The sequence below is a fragment of the Sugiyamaella lignohabitans genome, chromosome C (assembly GCF_001640025.1).
Source record: "Sugiyamaella lignohabitans strain CBS 10342 chromosome C, complete sequence".
NCBI classification, from domain to species: Eukaryota; Fungi; Ascomycota; class Dipodascomycetes; order Dipodascales; family Trichomonascaceae; genus Sugiyamaella; species Sugiyamaella lignohabitans.
The window spans coordinates 1,724,977-1,740,528 of record NC_031671.1 but is presented as its reverse complement, the minus strand read 5'-3'; the positions used below and the strand labels follow the sequence as shown (position 1 = coordinate 1,740,528).

Here is a 15,552-nt window from a genome sequence, read left to right as displayed (position 1 = left end):
AATGCAGAATAAATAATAATATAACACACAGAATACAGTGGGATAATAGCCGAATAATTTAGAAGTGAATAAGAGATCAATCAGTGAGAGGAGCCCTGATGCTGGAATAAATAAGGGTAATCAATAGTACCCAGATAAGCGCGAGCCACTGCTCGCAGCTGAGACTCGGGAATCTGCATATGGACCCCGTCGATTTCAAGGTAGTCAATTTTGCCTTTTGACCCCAGACTCTGGAGTCCCAGCCAGTCCTCTGTATACAATTTTCGCGACTCCAGAGGAGTCACGTGGCCCGTGGTTCGATTGAACTCCTGGAACCACTGTCAACGGTTGTTAGTGTATTTTCTACGGGGAGGGGGTGTGCCTCCGGCGGCTGGGGCTGCGCCCCAGACCCCGTGGCTCCTGCTTCGCAGGAGATAGCGGGGATTGCGGGGAGTGGATGTACTTACTGCACTTTCTTTGGGCACGACTGTTTCGTCTTCGGTGAAGAGAACCATCACCAGTTGCTCGAGAGTGCTTAGATGTGTGGCATAGGAGTCGTTGCGGTGTGGTCGTTCGTTGTTTATGTCGGCCAGGAAGTTGGATCTGTTCAGATACAAATCAAGGTTGTCGGGGTTTCGGAAATACTGTGCTGCTACGACATGGGTTTGAGCATATGTGCTCCATACCTGGGACCGCAGGAAGCTGTTTCTGCTTTTGCACAGGAAATCCGTTCGACCACACACGGGGAGGTCGGCAATGCCTGGAAATATATATTAGATTCTCGATCAACATATTTGCTATCCAGTATGGATAGTTGGACTTACCGTTGTGAGGAGAGCCATAGGTAATGAGCTTCTTGACAGGGGGGTCATTATACCGCTCAGCATACGCACGAAGAAATAAACCTCCTTGAGAGAACCCAATTGCATCAAATCCTCGAGACAGTTCTGGAATGGAGGCCAGTTGATTATGAACTGATTCAATCTAGGACTGTGTTAGATACTATATATCATACCATACTATAGATGGTCACGTCACTGAACAGTTGTACCCCGCTCTAAGAGCCTACTCACTTCTTGATTCAAATCTCCGAAAAAAGACATCTCTTGATCTGTACTAGAATCATTATCCAGAGACACGGAGTGAACGAAAATTCCTGGATGGGTTTTTTTGATCAGTTGGATGCTTCTATCCATTCCAGGAGAGTCGTAGCTGTCGCCCAAACCATGCCATAGTACGACTGGTCGAATCGATACAGGGATAGCTGTCACTTGGCCAATCAGAAATACCGCTGTAATGGTAGCTTTTATCAGTTCCAATCTCATATTTTCAACCCCAGCGAAATTCGCTCACACAACACTTGGAGAGTGTTATTTGAGAGACGAAGTCAACAAATGTTGGTTTTCCTGATCGGCCTTATCTGATATCCGATGTGAGGCTGACTCTACGCAGTATGCGTTATCGAGCAACGCCCACTCAGATTCGGGTTTTTGTTTCATTTGGCTTTCTGAGGTAATATTACTTTTGGTAATGCTTTACTTTTCTGAGACAATAAGGTAAAATTAAGGTACATTTCAATAGTTGTAACAGGGCGGTATCTTCGGCGGTAGAGGTCGCAGACCTCACACTGATTGAGGTTAGGTATTTACTCTCTATAAAGTCTGAGTTCTTCTTCATCTCGAGTTGAATATCAGGGTCCTAAATTTTTGAGAATGGTCAAATTAACCACAATTAGTTTTGTTGAATATAATTTAATACTCATTGTAACTCCAGAGTTTCTGGCTAATAACCTGTTGATATTTGATAGAAACTCTCAGTATGTAGGGACTGATAAAGGGTCCGGACCCTACATAAATCCACATGCATGATGTAGATTGTTAGTCCCGCGCGTCATCCTCGGAAAAGACTTACCCGGCCTACATATTTCAGACTCTATCCAGATTGAGAAGCTACTTCACGAAACCTTACGAGCGAACGACAGCTGGATCAATTTATGAACAAGCCGATCCACCACCTAAAATATGAATATTTCCACGTCAACTATACAACAGAGACGTCGTAGACCAACACAGAATGTTATAGAAGAAGAAGACGCATCACAACTCAAGCTCGGACCCGAGTTCGATATCAAACAAATCACACATGACGGTTTAGAGACGCCGCTTATCACGCTGAACCTTTCGGAAACGAGGCTACTAATCAATGCAGCTCTCAAGCAACGAAACAAAGAAGCCAACGGAGCCAACTTTGACGGTGATCTAGAAAATAACGACGATGACGAAGACGAGGATTTCTCCAGTTCCAACGAGTAAGTGCAGAATCCATCCCGCACTGAGGAGCCTATCAACACCAGTAGCTCTTGTCTGACACTCTTTCAAAACGTTTCTAAGAACCCCGAAACAACGACTCGAGCGAAGCGAGAGGAGCAGCGGGGTCTGGGGCGCAGCCCCAGCCGCCGGAGGCACGGTCACCTAGTAGTACTAACACAAATATTCAGAGTTCTTCGTAAAACACAGGAGTATCTTTCGGTGTTTGCACGATTTCGGAATGAGCAGACTGTGTCTGCAGTCGAGCACTTGTTGAAGTCGTCGGATAATGCAGATTTACACCCGTTCGAGATTGCCCAGCTCGGTTCGCTGGCATGTGACGAGGCCGACGAGGCCAAGACGCTAATCGCCAGTCTGGCTAACAAGCGCACTGACGAAGAGCTTCAGGTGCTGCTGGACCATGTAAGTTTTGTGATTTATGAAGGATACCTTTTTTTTTCTCTTGGTACAGTTCAAGCTACAGTGGTTAGACTTGTCTAATGATATACACTGAATTCTATCCAGAAGCGGAAGAAAGAGTAGAAAACTAACCGGTGTGCAGCTCCGTCGTTTCGGATAAAAGTTATATATATTTGTTGAATTTCGCGTTTGTTTTAGTTTGTTATATATGTATTCTATTTTTGACAATTGAATGCTGCTGTTTGTTACAGCATGGCCACGTCCGTGAAGTTGAACATGAACTGTCTTCCGGCGTGGTGCCACCATTTCGGAAGACACGAGAATGGCTGCAAATCGGCTATATCCGCTCGGAACTCGTTACAAACACAACGACCCGAGATATAAGACGCCTCGTCATGCGGACAACGGAAGTATGGCGAATGTCTGGTCAATAAGTTAGTCCGCCGCCCAAGCAATCTCCTGCGAAGCAGGAGCCACGGGGTCTGGGCTCCGCCCCAGCCACCGGAGGTATCGACACCCCCTCAACTTACCTGTACCCAATATCCGAGAAATGGTGGATCTGAGTCCTGTTCAGTAGCGCCGTTAATGCAAGTGTGTGGACCGGAGCATCTCCCCAGCGTTCGTAGTAAAACCCACCAGTCTTGTCGAGATGCTCGAAGTACTCGAGATACTCCTTACTTCTGAAGAAATTGAGGTCGGCAATCTCGAAGTTGCTCCAGAAATGACAAAGATTATACTCGCTGCCGTCCGTGTCGAGCACAATATCGTTTGGCCGCAGTCGCGAATTGTCTGTAATAAAACCCAGAGCATTGTCAGGCGCGATATATTCTGAATGGCTGTCTAGGAACGACTTGACTGTACTCCACAAAGTGGGAATGGTCTCAATGTACTCGTAGATAGTAATCACAAACCCGTATTTCTTGCCATTGTTCTTGAGAAACGAGAATGGGTCGCTGGAAACTGTTAGTACCTGTGTTGTGCCTCCGGCGGCTGGGCTCCGCCCAGACCTGGTTGTGCTCGCTTCGCGAGCGGCGTGGAGTCCGGATCTCGAGTTGTTCCCGGTAAGGTTGTGATACTTACTATCTCTGATCGCAGTAGTACTTCACGCCAGGCTCGACTCGCCAGTACCAGTCGTACGGTAACATCAGTGGATGACGGAAGAAGAAACCGGAGTTGAATCTGCACATATTTCGGTACGAGAGACTGCCTCCGTAGATGATGTTATTCGCTTCGAGCGTTTCCATCCGCTGCTTCATCAGGGTCTTGTTTATACTTTCTGGGACCGACCAGTGCTCCACTGGAACCTTGCCATAAGCTGCTTCTCCAGATACCAGTCCTGATGTGAGTGTTATAAACTGTCATTTGTTAGTCCTGACTATCCGCACGTCTCTTTGCTACAAAAACATTTGGTGTTCATTGCCCCAGTAATCTCATAGGAACTCTACTTACTTCCTCGGTGAAATCATCATCGTTCAGGAACACCCATGGATATCTATAATTTCGATTAAATCTGTCTTCAATTTGCCGTATCGAGTCTAGGGCATCTTGAACTTCAAAGTTTCTGACGAGCATGAACATGACAGCATTCTCCGTTCCAATTTGTGTACGATTCTTTTCTTCTATAGGGGCTCCTGGCAAATATGTCAGGTCTAAGATTCTTCTAAATGTCTCAGCTGGTGGATGTGGATCTTGGCTCTTCGATAAACCAGAGATATGTCCAAACTTCAATGCTAATGGCGGGAATATAACTAATGCAATGCCGAGAAAAATAAATAATTTAAACATTTTGGGGAGATAGGCTTTTTCGGTTTGAAGGCTGCCTGGATCATTTTCCGTTGTATTTGAACTCGCTCCTTCTGATGATTGATCTTCGTTCCCTACGTCAACTGTGCTTTTGAATATGCTGTCCGTATTATCTGAAGAACTGGGTTTGTTGGCCACTGATTCCGCTGTGGAATTTTCTATGGGTTCCATTGATGGCTCAGTCATCGCAGAAGCGACTTGTTCTAATATCAGAAATGAGAACCGTCAGAAAGTGAAACGAGATTACGATGTATGATGTAGTTCTGTTGAAGCTAGGTCCGCTGCGGTACCTGAAAGATCAGCATCAAAATCCGCCCTGCGTCGCACAGCCTTGTAACCGCTTTACGTTTATAAGTTCGTCAAAGGTTTTGTAGCTCAATTTATGACTGCTAATTTATGAGCTATAATAGTTATTCACACAATTCTGTACATTCATATGTTCTATTGGAATTGATGATGAATTTTGTGATGAGAACAACGATAGTGTGCTTCCGAATCCTTTAGTCAGTTCACCAGATTTTCAATAAGCAGCTGTTTTTGTGCTTTCTTTCACGTGCATTTAATATGAAGGTTAACTTGGAGATTGATCTCATTTCAGGGATAGAATATCTACTTCTACTTCTGGCTGACAAATCTTTCCAATACTGACAGTGACACTTGTGAAATTTGGCAGATAGGGCACACGGTCCATTGTTATTTAGTGGTCTATTCTCGAATCTTGTAGTGGTTTGTGAAATATGTTTCACTTGCCTCGGTCAAGATGTTTCCAGCTACTGGGTGCTGGTGCTCGTCCGACATCGTTGATTTTGGCACCGACTCGTGGTTTGACTTATTCGTGTTATGAAAGCCAACAGTATTTGAAAATTAAAACGATACGAAACTTTGGTACTTCAAAGACTAACAACAAGACTATTAAAGGCTCAACTACTGGAAGCACTATTCGCCCAACTGGAGGTATCACTTCTGGTTCATTGGCAGACACTGCTAATATTCAAGCAGCAATTAATGCGACTGTTGACCCCTCTAAAATTGCTGAAGTCAGTAGTAATACGAACAGAAAACGTAAATACTGGCCTCGGAGTGTTTTCCTGGTGTTAGCAGGTACTACATTGGGTGTTACTCTTTTGTATAATACCAACGACAAATTCGCTACTGGTAGTCGTCATTTAGTTCTTGCTGGTCAGAGAATATCCACGGTCACTAAAGCTTGCATTCAATGTTTCAGAGCTTATCGCCATACGCTTAATCAACACTATGCTACACATGAGGAATACTTAGAAGCGTTGTCAGAATGCCACAAGAAATGTGCTTTGATAACACGCAAAGCTATTGAAAAGAATGCTGGTATTTTTATTAAACTTGGTCAGCATTTGGCTGCCTTGACATATATTTTCCCTGAAGAGTGGACTTCTGCTATGATTCCTTTACAAGACCAATGTCCTGAATCTTCACTCGAGTCGATTAGAGAAATGTTTCTCAAAGACTCGAAAGGAAAAGTTTCGTTAGATGACTTATTCTCATCTTTTGATACCGAACCTTTAGGAACTGCTTCATTGGCCCAGGTCCACAAAGCCACTTTACGAGAGAACGGCCAACAAGTAGCAGTCAAAGTACAACATCCATCTCTGCAGGAATTTGTTCCTCTGGACGTTTTAATGACTCGAGTAGTGTTTTCTATGATTGACTATTTTTTCCCAGAATACCCCTTATCTTGGCTGGGTGACGAGTTGCAAGCGTCTATTTTTGTTGAGCTTGATTTTCGGGAGGAAGCAAAGAATGCTATGAATACAAAAAAGTATTTCAAAGATTTCTACAATGCAACCGCTTTGCGTATCCCCACAGTAATCAGTGCTCATAAACGTGTTTTGGTCATGGAATTCCTACAAGGAGGCAGATTAGACGACCAAGAGTATCTTAAAGAGCATAATATTTCACCCAGTGAAGTGAGCTCTTGTTTGTCGCACATCTTTAACAATATGATCTTCACTCCTGGAGTCGGCCTTCACTGTGACCCACATCCTGGCAATCTGTCATTAATACCTCACAAGGGTGGTAAACACAATTTTGAAATTATCCTCTACGACCACGGTTTGTACAGAGATGTACCCACTAATTTACGGAGAAGCTATGCACATTTCTGGTTAGCCCTTCTTGACGGCGACGAGCCAAAAATGAGATATTATGCTAAGGAATTTGCTGGTATTGATGATGATAATTTCAGACTCTTTTCAGCAGCTATCACTGGTAGGGATTTCGAAAATGCAACAAAAAATGTCATTTCCAAGCGTAGCGAGGACGAAATCAAACATATGACTGATGCTATTGCTGAAGGTGGATTATTGAGTCAGATCATGGTCCTGCTTCATTCCATGCCAAGAATCGTACTATTGATTCTCAAAACAAATGACTTGACTAGATATCTTGATGAAAAGCTTGCAAGTCCTCTAGGGCCCGAAAGAACTTTTTTAATTATGGCCACTTACTGTGCACGTACTGTATATCACGAGGGTCGTGAGATTATTGACAGACAATTTAATGGTAACTGGTCGATATCTCGTATGGTAGCTGAAATTAGCAATTGGTGGAGATATTTCTCCCGCCAGAGTCAGTTGGCCATCTATGATCTTAGCATGCTTATCCGCAATCGCTCACATTTGTAATGTATATATAGACAAAAATGAACAAGAATATTAAGTTTGGAAATTTGTCGGGACATGCAATTTTATGAGGGTACAGTTCGCTGTTTCTTCTGCCGTTTGCGTCCTCGACTCTGGACTATCCGGCCTGATCCTGGGCGTTTTTTGCTCGCTATAACTACCAGAGGACGTACAATGCCGTTTGATGACTTTCCGAGACCTTTACCAGGCTTCCAGCCATATTTCTTTAACAGACTAGCTGCAAAAGAGTCGCCGGGTGGTACTGTTGCCGACTTTTGATTGAGAGTTACATCTTCTTTTTCTTCCTCCTCGTCGATATTGTCGTCTTCTCCTTGCTCTTCTTGATCACCAGTTTCAGCTTCAGTTTCTTTTGACGTCAGTTGGTCTTCGTCTTCTGATTCATTTGCGCCAGACCCTTTACTGCCGTAGTCAAGACCATATCGAACATTTCCATCTTGCTCCCTGTCCCTCTCAGCCCTTAAATTAAGCAAATAATCTAGCCAATCCTGATCTTCTGCTAGTTTTTCCTCGCTTTCTTTATAATCATGATAGCTATTAGGGTGTAATGGATCGTAGTCTTCTGTCCACAGTGTATACTCTGCTCTACTAGCACCGATGCCTGGTACTATTTCTCGCTCTGCATAATAATGCAGTCGTGGTAGCGAAGTTGAAGACAATTCTTCGGTTTTCTTGGCCTCGTTCTTAGTTTTCACTTTATCTGGCTCTTTTTGGTCCTTAACCCGGGATTCAAAAGCATCCTCAAGTTCCTGTTCTTGGACTGGCTTGTGTACAACAGGTTCAGCAAAATAAACTAGCTGTGATTTTGGCTGGTCACCCTGTTTCCCCTCCTTATTCTCATCACTGTTAATGACATCTTTCACTTCTTTTGGGGCATCCTTTTTCTTAACCGCCTTTTTAACTGGCCGGAAACGTAAAGCTTGAGAAATGTTAATATTAAAGAACAATTTGCGTAAATGCAAAGTAAAGTCTACTACGAACCGCTTGATTTTAGTTCCTTCGCACCAACTGTTACCGATTGGCTAGATTCTTCTTCTAAATGTTCTTCAGAGTTGATAAGATCATATACTGAAAGTCCGACATTTTTATTCATAGTGTAATATCTGTCGACTGAGGTCGAGAGTAAACAATGCTTGTGTAGATACAATGCAGTGTACGCGCGGCTACTGTTACTACTTCATGCAGGGACCGCTCAGGGGTAAAATGAGGTAGATCCTTACCAGTACTCCCAATCAAACAGCTGACTCCCTCGTAATTCCCAACAAACAATAGAATATACTTCCTCTGGAGTCCTCTGGAGGCAGTTTTACGAAAATTTGCTTATCTTCATCTGATAGTAGTCATAATAAGAAGAAAAGGAAAAAGTTAAAATATTAAGTTTTATTAGTCTAATATTGTCTATAAATAAATAATTAATGCAAATGATGATTCTAACCTATTAATTGGCGTATTGAGACTTTCCTCTAAGAGCTGGTCCATACTTGTATAGAACAAATGGAATGGCAGCCATGGCAAGAGTGACAAAGCCCACTAAACTGGAGCCCCATGCAACTGGATATCCGTCAATGGCCAATCCATTGTACATAGCTTGACCGAACAATGGGAATGCACTAGCAAAGGTGGAACGAACCAAGGCATTGCCAGCAAATACAGAGGCAATGTAACGAGGATAGCTGCTAGCGAGGTAACCAAAGGCACATTGGAAGAGGTTGAAAGTACCAATAACAAAGAAAACTTCAGCAATGACAGGAAGAATCCAGTGAACCTTGGCAGTCCATCCAAACAAGAAGAGAGAGAATGGCAAGAGCATACAGACCCACATGGCAAGAATCAAGAAATGTTCAGGAACAAACTTAGCAGCCATAATACGGGGCTTGACAATAACAACCATAAAGGCCAAAAGAACTCCATAAGCCATGGCACATCCTACAATGAAACCAACATAAGCAGTTCCAAGCTCAACCAAACTAAAGTCGTAGATACCAACAAAAACAATTGGGAAAGCTTCAAAGAAAAGGTAGAAACATCCGTACACCAAAGCAATATACGAATCCATTGCAAGCACACCAGGTTCAGTAATTATCAAAACCAAAGGACGCCATAGACTCTCCTTGATAGTAGAAGGCCAGTCTTTACCTTGTTGAGCAAGCTCAGCAACAGTGTAATAACGGTCATCGCCAGTCTCCTTGCGAATACGATTGGCACGCCTATGTAAAACATTAGCAGGAAGAGTCTCAGAAAAGAAGAAAGACATAACAAGGAAAGTAAAAGCACAGATAGCAAGCAACAGCCAGAAGGTGTAACGCCAGTTCTTGGCAACAGTCATAGCAGCACCAAGAAGAGGAGCAGCAGATGGAGCAGCTACAGCACCACAAGCCCAAGCACCGATCAACAGGGGAAGCTTTTCACTAGAAACAAAATCACCAAGAGTAGCACCTCCAGTAGAAATAGCAGGACTCGACAAAAATCCGGCAATAAATCGGACTACAATAAGACCACCAAGATTAGTAGCCAAAGCAGCAGGAATTTGAAATATGAAAAAGAGGAACAAAGTCACAATGTAAAGACGGTTTCTGCCAATCTTGACTTCCTCAGATAGAGGAGAGAAGATCATAGGACCAAGACCGTAACCAAAAACATAAACAGAAAGATTAAGAGTAGCAGCAACATGGCCAACACCAAACTGTTCTTGGATTTCTTCCTGACCAGGAGTATAAATAGACGAGCCCATATAAGTAGCACAAGTCAAAAGCATCACTTGAAACACAGTAATGCCCTTCTTCCAAGAAGGCCAGTTTTGAGGGTTTTCAGGATCATCAGGACCATTCCAGTCAACCAAAAATGGATCGGGAGGAGCAGCAACTCCTTCTTCCTCTTCATCCTCTTTCTTCTCATCACCAATAGTCAACTCTTCATCTCTTACTGTAGTAGGCTCAGCCTCGTTATCACTATCCTCTTCCTTATCAAGAGAAACATTTGACAGACCAGACTTCACAGGCTTGGAAGGCTGTGGCACAAAATTGCTGCTAACTTTAACCAAACCAGCCAACTCAAGAAGGTCAACCACAAAAGTATTTCTAAATGTATCAGAATAAGTCATTGTTATTTCAATCAATCCAATACCACTGATTCTATGTTACTGTTTATTACTGTTGATCTGATCTGATTAGAGAACTGAATAAAAATAAAAACCAGACTTCGAGTCAGGGACCCTGTTTTATATTCGTTTCGGACATCATCTTCACAGCCCACAATGCACTATAAAGTTACTAATGGTCCGTCGTCCGCTGGCGCATCGACCGCGCACCAAACTGTTAACGAGGATGTCAATTACCAAACAAGGATGAAGCTCAGTAATATAATTACCAATCGATTGCCTAACACGGGAATTTTTCAGTTGATCCAACGGTTTTTACGTAAGATAGCTAAGGTGCATCGTCAATCAGGCTTAGTCGTTAAGCCCGCGCTATAGTGCAACCACACACATGTACCACGGACGTAACTGAGAAACAGCGTGGGCACGCCATTTAACTCTTTTTAGGGCAAATGCAGGTGGAATACAAAGGAACTGCCGTATACGACTAATACAAGCTTTAAATTGAGTCATAATCTTATCTTAGCCCACTTTTAAGCCATCCGTTTAGCATCTCCGTCGTCCGCTCCGCGCATCACGACTATCTCCGTTCCTAGCCCTGCCCACTAGCTTACTCAGACTAGTAGCCGGAGTTAAGTCCACAGTGACTCAAGAAGCCGCTCATGCACCTGTCACGAAATAAACTATAATTCAGAGTTAGCTAGCATTTGAACCGCAGCCCTGACTGGTCTCGATCCGGTGAGCCTCCGGCAGCTGGGGCTCCGCCCCAGACCCCGTGGCTCCTCTCGCTTCGCTCGAGTCGGGCGTGGGGCGTGCCAGCAAACCATCCCCCTCGGTCCAAGCCCCGACTCGAGCGAAGCGAGAGGAGCCACGGGGTCTGGGGCAGAGCCCCAGCCGCCGGAGGCACTAGCCTCGTATCTCGTTGGTCGGTGGTGGTCGTAATCAATCGTATAATAATAAATAATGTACATTAGCTAGCCTCTTTGGTGGCGGCGGTGCAATCTTCGGTCTGGCCTTCTTTGATGAGGACGCTGAGGAGCAGTCGATGCAAATGTGGTCGGCGGAGCGGTTTGGCAAGAAAATGGTTCATTCCAGCACTGAGACAGTCGTCTATGTTAGACGAGTCGGCAAATGCTGACACTGCCACTATGGGTCCGTTGAAATGGATGTCGTTTCGAATGTTCTTGGTGGCCTCGATTCCGTCGAGATTGGGCATCTGGACATCCATAAAAATGATATCGTATCCCTTTCCAGAGTCGGCAAGTGCAGCATTAAGCTTGGCAATGGCTTCCAGGCCGTCGTTAGCAATGGTGATGTTCTCGATCCCCTCAAGTTTAAGCATTCGTATCATGACCTCTTGGTTAACTTTATTATCTTCGGCAACTAGTACCGACACTGGGAAGCATATCTTCTTTTCGTCCTCGCGACTGCGGTGAGACGTATTTCTAGCCATTGGAGGTCGTCGAGGTACCTCGGATTTCCGCTGCTCCGCCTCGGAGTGTGACTCAAACGACTTGCCATTATGAGTCAAGTGTGACGATAGGATCGATGTGTTGGATGAGACTCTTGAGGCTAGTGATGGTGCCGTGTTGGACACTAAATTTGCTGTAGTTGCTGATGTACCGGCCGTTTCTCCGGTATAAGTCGCACCAGTGTTATTAGCAGATGATGCCGTACCAGCCGTACTTGGAACAGGATTCGACATCGACCATCTGACCATTCTGGAATTGACATCTTCAACAGCCTCTTCAGCCCGTCGTTCAATGGTATCAAAATTATAAACCTCGTATTCAGGCCAGTCTTTAACGGTTGATAAATCTGCAAACACGTACTTGGATCCGTCTTTGACAACATGAAGAGGAACTTTGAATGTGAATGTTGACCCCTTTCCAAGCTCGGATGATAATTCTACTGTACCTCCCATTAACGTTGCTAGTTGTCGACAGATGGACAAGCCTAGACCAGCTCCTCCTGTCCGCTGTGACAATGCTAACTCACCCTGTACAAATGCTTCGAAAATGCGATTCTGCATATGTGGAGCAATACCAGGACCAGTATCACTGACCTGGAAAATAACTGTGGCTGTCTCGTCGTCTGGACTATCGCTATCATGGTCCTCATGACCAGAATGTGAAACATCTGTTTGATGTTCTCGTGGTTGTAATGCTGTCACCTTGTCGTGTATCTCGTCATCTATATCCTGACGATAATGCGGGTCGTCTATTTCCAACTCGTTGCTAGTAGTAGTCTTGGTAGCTGCTGTTTCAATGGATGATGTGTCTTTTGTGAATGTACTGTTTTCTTGTTTACCAGAAATTTCCGATAAGACTTCGCTGGGGTATCTCTTGGGAGTCCTTTCATTAGACGACCTTCTTCGAGAAGTTAGAGGAGAGGCCGATGAAATAGACGATTTATGTGAACTGGCACCCGTTTTAGTGCTTCTACCAGACTCTTCAGCGACAGATTCCCGAACATGTTTACTGATAATACCCGATATCGTCACGTCGACCCGTCCGCCTTTTGGAGTGAACTTAAGACTGTTGGAAATGAGGTTAATGACAATTTGCAAGATACGGTTGATATCACCATAGAACACCAAATCTGTCAATCCCTCTGTCACACAGACAATTGACAAGTCGATTTGAGCTGTCTTGCTTTGCTCTCCAAAAATAGCATTCAATTGAGTTACCGCCTCGGGGATCATAAACTCTTTCTCTTCTAAATCCTCGTTTCCTACTTGATTCTTTGAAAAAGTAAGTAATTCAGTCAACAAGTGAAGCAGCAGTTCACCAGATTTGAAAATGATTTTAAGCGATTCTTGAATCTTTTTCGGATCTTCTTCATCCATAGACACAGCAGTCATTCCTAGAATACCATTGAGCGGAGTTCGCAACTCGTGGGTGATGTTAGCAATGAACAGTGACTTTGATGCATTTGCAGCTTCAGCACTCAATCGAGCACTTTCAATCTCCCTCGTACGTTCAATAACACGCTCTTCCAAAATTGAATACTGCTTTCGAAGCTCGTCGGTCATTTCGTTGAACTTTTCAGTCAAGTCTGTCAGCTCGTCTTTAATTCGTCGTCGAGTACTGACTTTTTCGGGAATTCGAAATCCTGTCGAACTCGCTGACATTCTTCTCTCTAATGCATTATCATTATCGCCAATATTATTGGCTAGACTGCTATTGCCGCTGCCTCGACGATTGTCACTGGGTCGTAAACCAACTCGTTCTAGAATCGGCACATACCATGCTACAGTATCGCTATTAGTCAATGGGCTATGGCCATCAGCAGCAGTATGGTTGGGTTTCTCATTTCCGTAGAAATCATGAAAAGGGTCAGCAGGTCCTCTCTGCATCTGTCGACTTCTAGGACCTTGTCGATGATTCGATGATCTAAAGAAAACCCATGGAGTCAGCCATTTCAGCCACTTCTTTTTGCCTTTATCCGAACCAGGCCACGACGAGTTACTTGAATTATTCGCCGACTGTTCAGTAGCAGATTGGAGCCTCAATATTGGTTTCACTGCCCAACTTGACAAGAACATTGTTCCAATAAACATGCCCACGCCAATGGAAAACACTGCAATAAGTAACATATTGCGTAATCTGTAAAGAGGTCCATAGATAACCTCATGATCCTGATAAATAAGCACAGTCCATTGGGCATTTAAAACCGACGCAGGCGCATAACCGCCGGAATTCTTGCCATTATAAACCGAAGCCTCATTAATAAAAGATCCAGGAAACCCTTCTAGGGGATTGATTTCTTTATACGTCCCTAGCACAAACGTAGTATTATACAAAGTCTGCTGGAAAGTGGTTGGCAGGACATAAGTCCCCAAAATATACGACCCATTTGCACTGAACGTGCCGTCTAAATTACCTCTTTGAAGCTGTACAAGAGCCATATCACCGGTCGACTCGAGTCCAGTAGGGTCTTTAATGACGCTAAATATCGGTTTTGCCCTTGTCACGACTGTGATATAGCCAATATTATTGCCTCGATCAGACGAGCTGTTACCTCCTATATTTTTGTAAGTGAAATCAGCCGTATTCTGAACCACGAGTCGCGTAAACGACATATAAAACCGGTTGCCCACTTTCACAGGGCCCAAAACATAACTGTCGTATACGCTTGTATAATTCGAAAGCTGTTCAGTAGTCATAAATGTCGCAGGCAGCAGCTCGTCCGGTGGAGCTGTATCATTGACACCGTCTAAACTAGGAATCAGTACCACCTGATTGAGATTCAATGCGAACAAAGCGGCTGAAATGACATCGTCAGTCGATTCAACCGACAATTCAGCCTGTTTCAGGTTCGAATCATCGGGTTCTATCATACCCGTCGTATAATAAGTAGCGAGCAGATTCTGCACAAACGTCCTACTACTGAGCAGGATCGACTGGCCATTCAAACTCCCCACCGCCTGGGTCACCTGAGCGGCCTTCATCTGCGCAATCACCTTCAACTTGTCCCTTCTCAGATCGAGCACCAACGAACGGTTACTGACAAACTGATCTGGTTAGTACATGGGTCTCGTCCCCAAAGTGCCTCCGGCGGCTGGGGCTCCGCCCCAGACCCCGTGGCTCCTGCTTCGCAGGAGATTGCTGGGACCGTCGACGAAACGACTCGAGCGCAGCGAGAGGAGCAGTGGGGTCTGGGGCGCAGCCCCAGCCGCCGGAGGCAGTGTACCACCCCCTGGCGTAAACTTACGGTAGCGACGGACAGCACGCCGAGACTGAACATGGCGGCCACGCACACGAACAGACTGAGCTGGGCTTTGATGCCGAACCTCACCTGACGGCGGGCCATGGTTGTGGAGGAGGAGTCCTTGTGGGAGCTAGCTCTCGGAGCAGACGCTGGTACGGGTTAGACCTCTCAACGAGCCATGGAATTGTGGCTCGATGTTTTCTGGTGTTTTCTGTCCCGATTCACAGGATACGGGCACGAGTGTTGCTAGATCTCGAGATTGCCAAAAGATCTAACTGATGGGAGATGTGAACTATGAAACCCAGATTACAGCTCAGAATGCAAGAACTAGGTCAGGTCAATAGTCCAGTGAATAATGAACCAAATGAGCCAAATGAGCCAAATGAACCAAATGAATCAAATGAATCAGTGGATGTGATAACCAAAATGTCCTAACAAAATCGCCAAAACAAATGAACCAAAAAAATCACCGAACAAAATTACAAAAATGAAATCCAAAAAAAACAAAAGTCACGAAACAACACAAACGAAATATCCAAGCCAAATCGCAGAATTCAATCAG

General features: G+C 44.5%; 7 protein-coding genes across 7 annotated transcripts; 2 read left to right on the top strand and 5 right to left on the bottom strand.

Moving 5' to 3' along the window:
* Positions 1-80: 80 nt before the first annotated feature.
* Positions 81-997, bottom strand: AWJ20_4245 (uncharacterized protein; the record flags this gene model as incomplete). The annotated part of the gene is made up of 3 exons (XM_018881309.1): positions 81-250; positions 515-665; positions 995-997. 3 exons carry the CDS (start codon positions 995-997, stop codon positions 81-83), a joined length of 324 nt encoding a protein of 107 aa, XP_018733912.1.
* Positions 998-2,000: 1,003 nt separating this feature from the next.
* On the top strand, positions 2,001-2,291 carry RPB4 (DNA-directed RNA polymerase II subunit RPB4; the record flags this gene model as incomplete). The annotated part of the gene is made up of 1 exon (XM_018881308.1): positions 2,001-2,291. The coding sequence occupies one exon, from the start codon at positions 2,001-2,003 to the stop codon at positions 2,289-2,291; it is 291 nt and encodes a 96-aa protein (XP_018733911.1).
* Positions 2,292-4,118: 1,827 nt separating this feature from the next.
* KTR2 (mannosyltransferase KTR2) lies at positions 4,119-4,694 on the bottom strand (the record flags this gene model as incomplete). Its single annotated transcript, XM_018881307.1, has 1 exon — positions 4,119-4,694. The coding sequence occupies one exon, from the start codon at positions 4,692-4,694 to the stop codon at positions 4,119-4,121; it is 576 nt and encodes a 191-aa protein (XP_018733910.1).
* Positions 4,695-5,245: 551 nt separating this feature from the next.
* Positions 5,246-7,168, top strand: MCP2 (Mcp2p; the record flags this gene model as incomplete). Its single annotated transcript, XM_018881306.1, has 1 exon — positions 5,246-7,168. The coding sequence occupies one exon, from the start codon at positions 5,246-5,248 to the stop codon at positions 7,166-7,168; it is 1,923 nt and encodes a 640-aa protein (XP_018733909.1).
* A 62-nt stretch (positions 7,169-7,230) lies between these two features.
* On the bottom strand, positions 7,231-8,276 carry AWJ20_4241 (RNA-binding protein, G-patch type (predicted); the record flags this gene model as incomplete). The annotated part of the gene is made up of 2 exons (XM_018881305.1): positions 7,231-8,102; positions 8,189-8,276. 2 exons carry the CDS (start codon positions 8,274-8,276, stop codon positions 7,231-7,233), a joined length of 960 nt encoding a protein of 319 aa, XP_018733908.1.
* A 345-nt stretch (positions 8,277-8,621) lies between these two features.
* FLR1 (Flr1p) lies at positions 8,622-10,283 on the bottom strand (the record flags this gene model as incomplete). The annotated part of the gene is made up of 1 exon (XM_018881304.1): positions 8,622-10,283. One exon carries the CDS (start codon positions 10,281-10,283, stop codon positions 8,622-8,624), a length of 1,662 nt encoding a protein of 553 aa, XP_018733907.1.
* Positions 10,284-11,247: 964 nt separating this feature from the next.
* On the bottom strand, positions 11,248-14,730 carry SLN1 (Sln1p; the record flags this gene model as incomplete). Its single annotated transcript, XM_018881302.1, has 1 exon — positions 11,248-14,730. The coding sequence occupies one exon, from the start codon at positions 14,728-14,730 to the stop codon at positions 11,248-11,250; it is 3,483 nt and encodes a 1,160-aa protein (XP_018733906.1).
* Between the last annotated feature and the right edge of the window lie 822 nt (positions 14,731-15,552).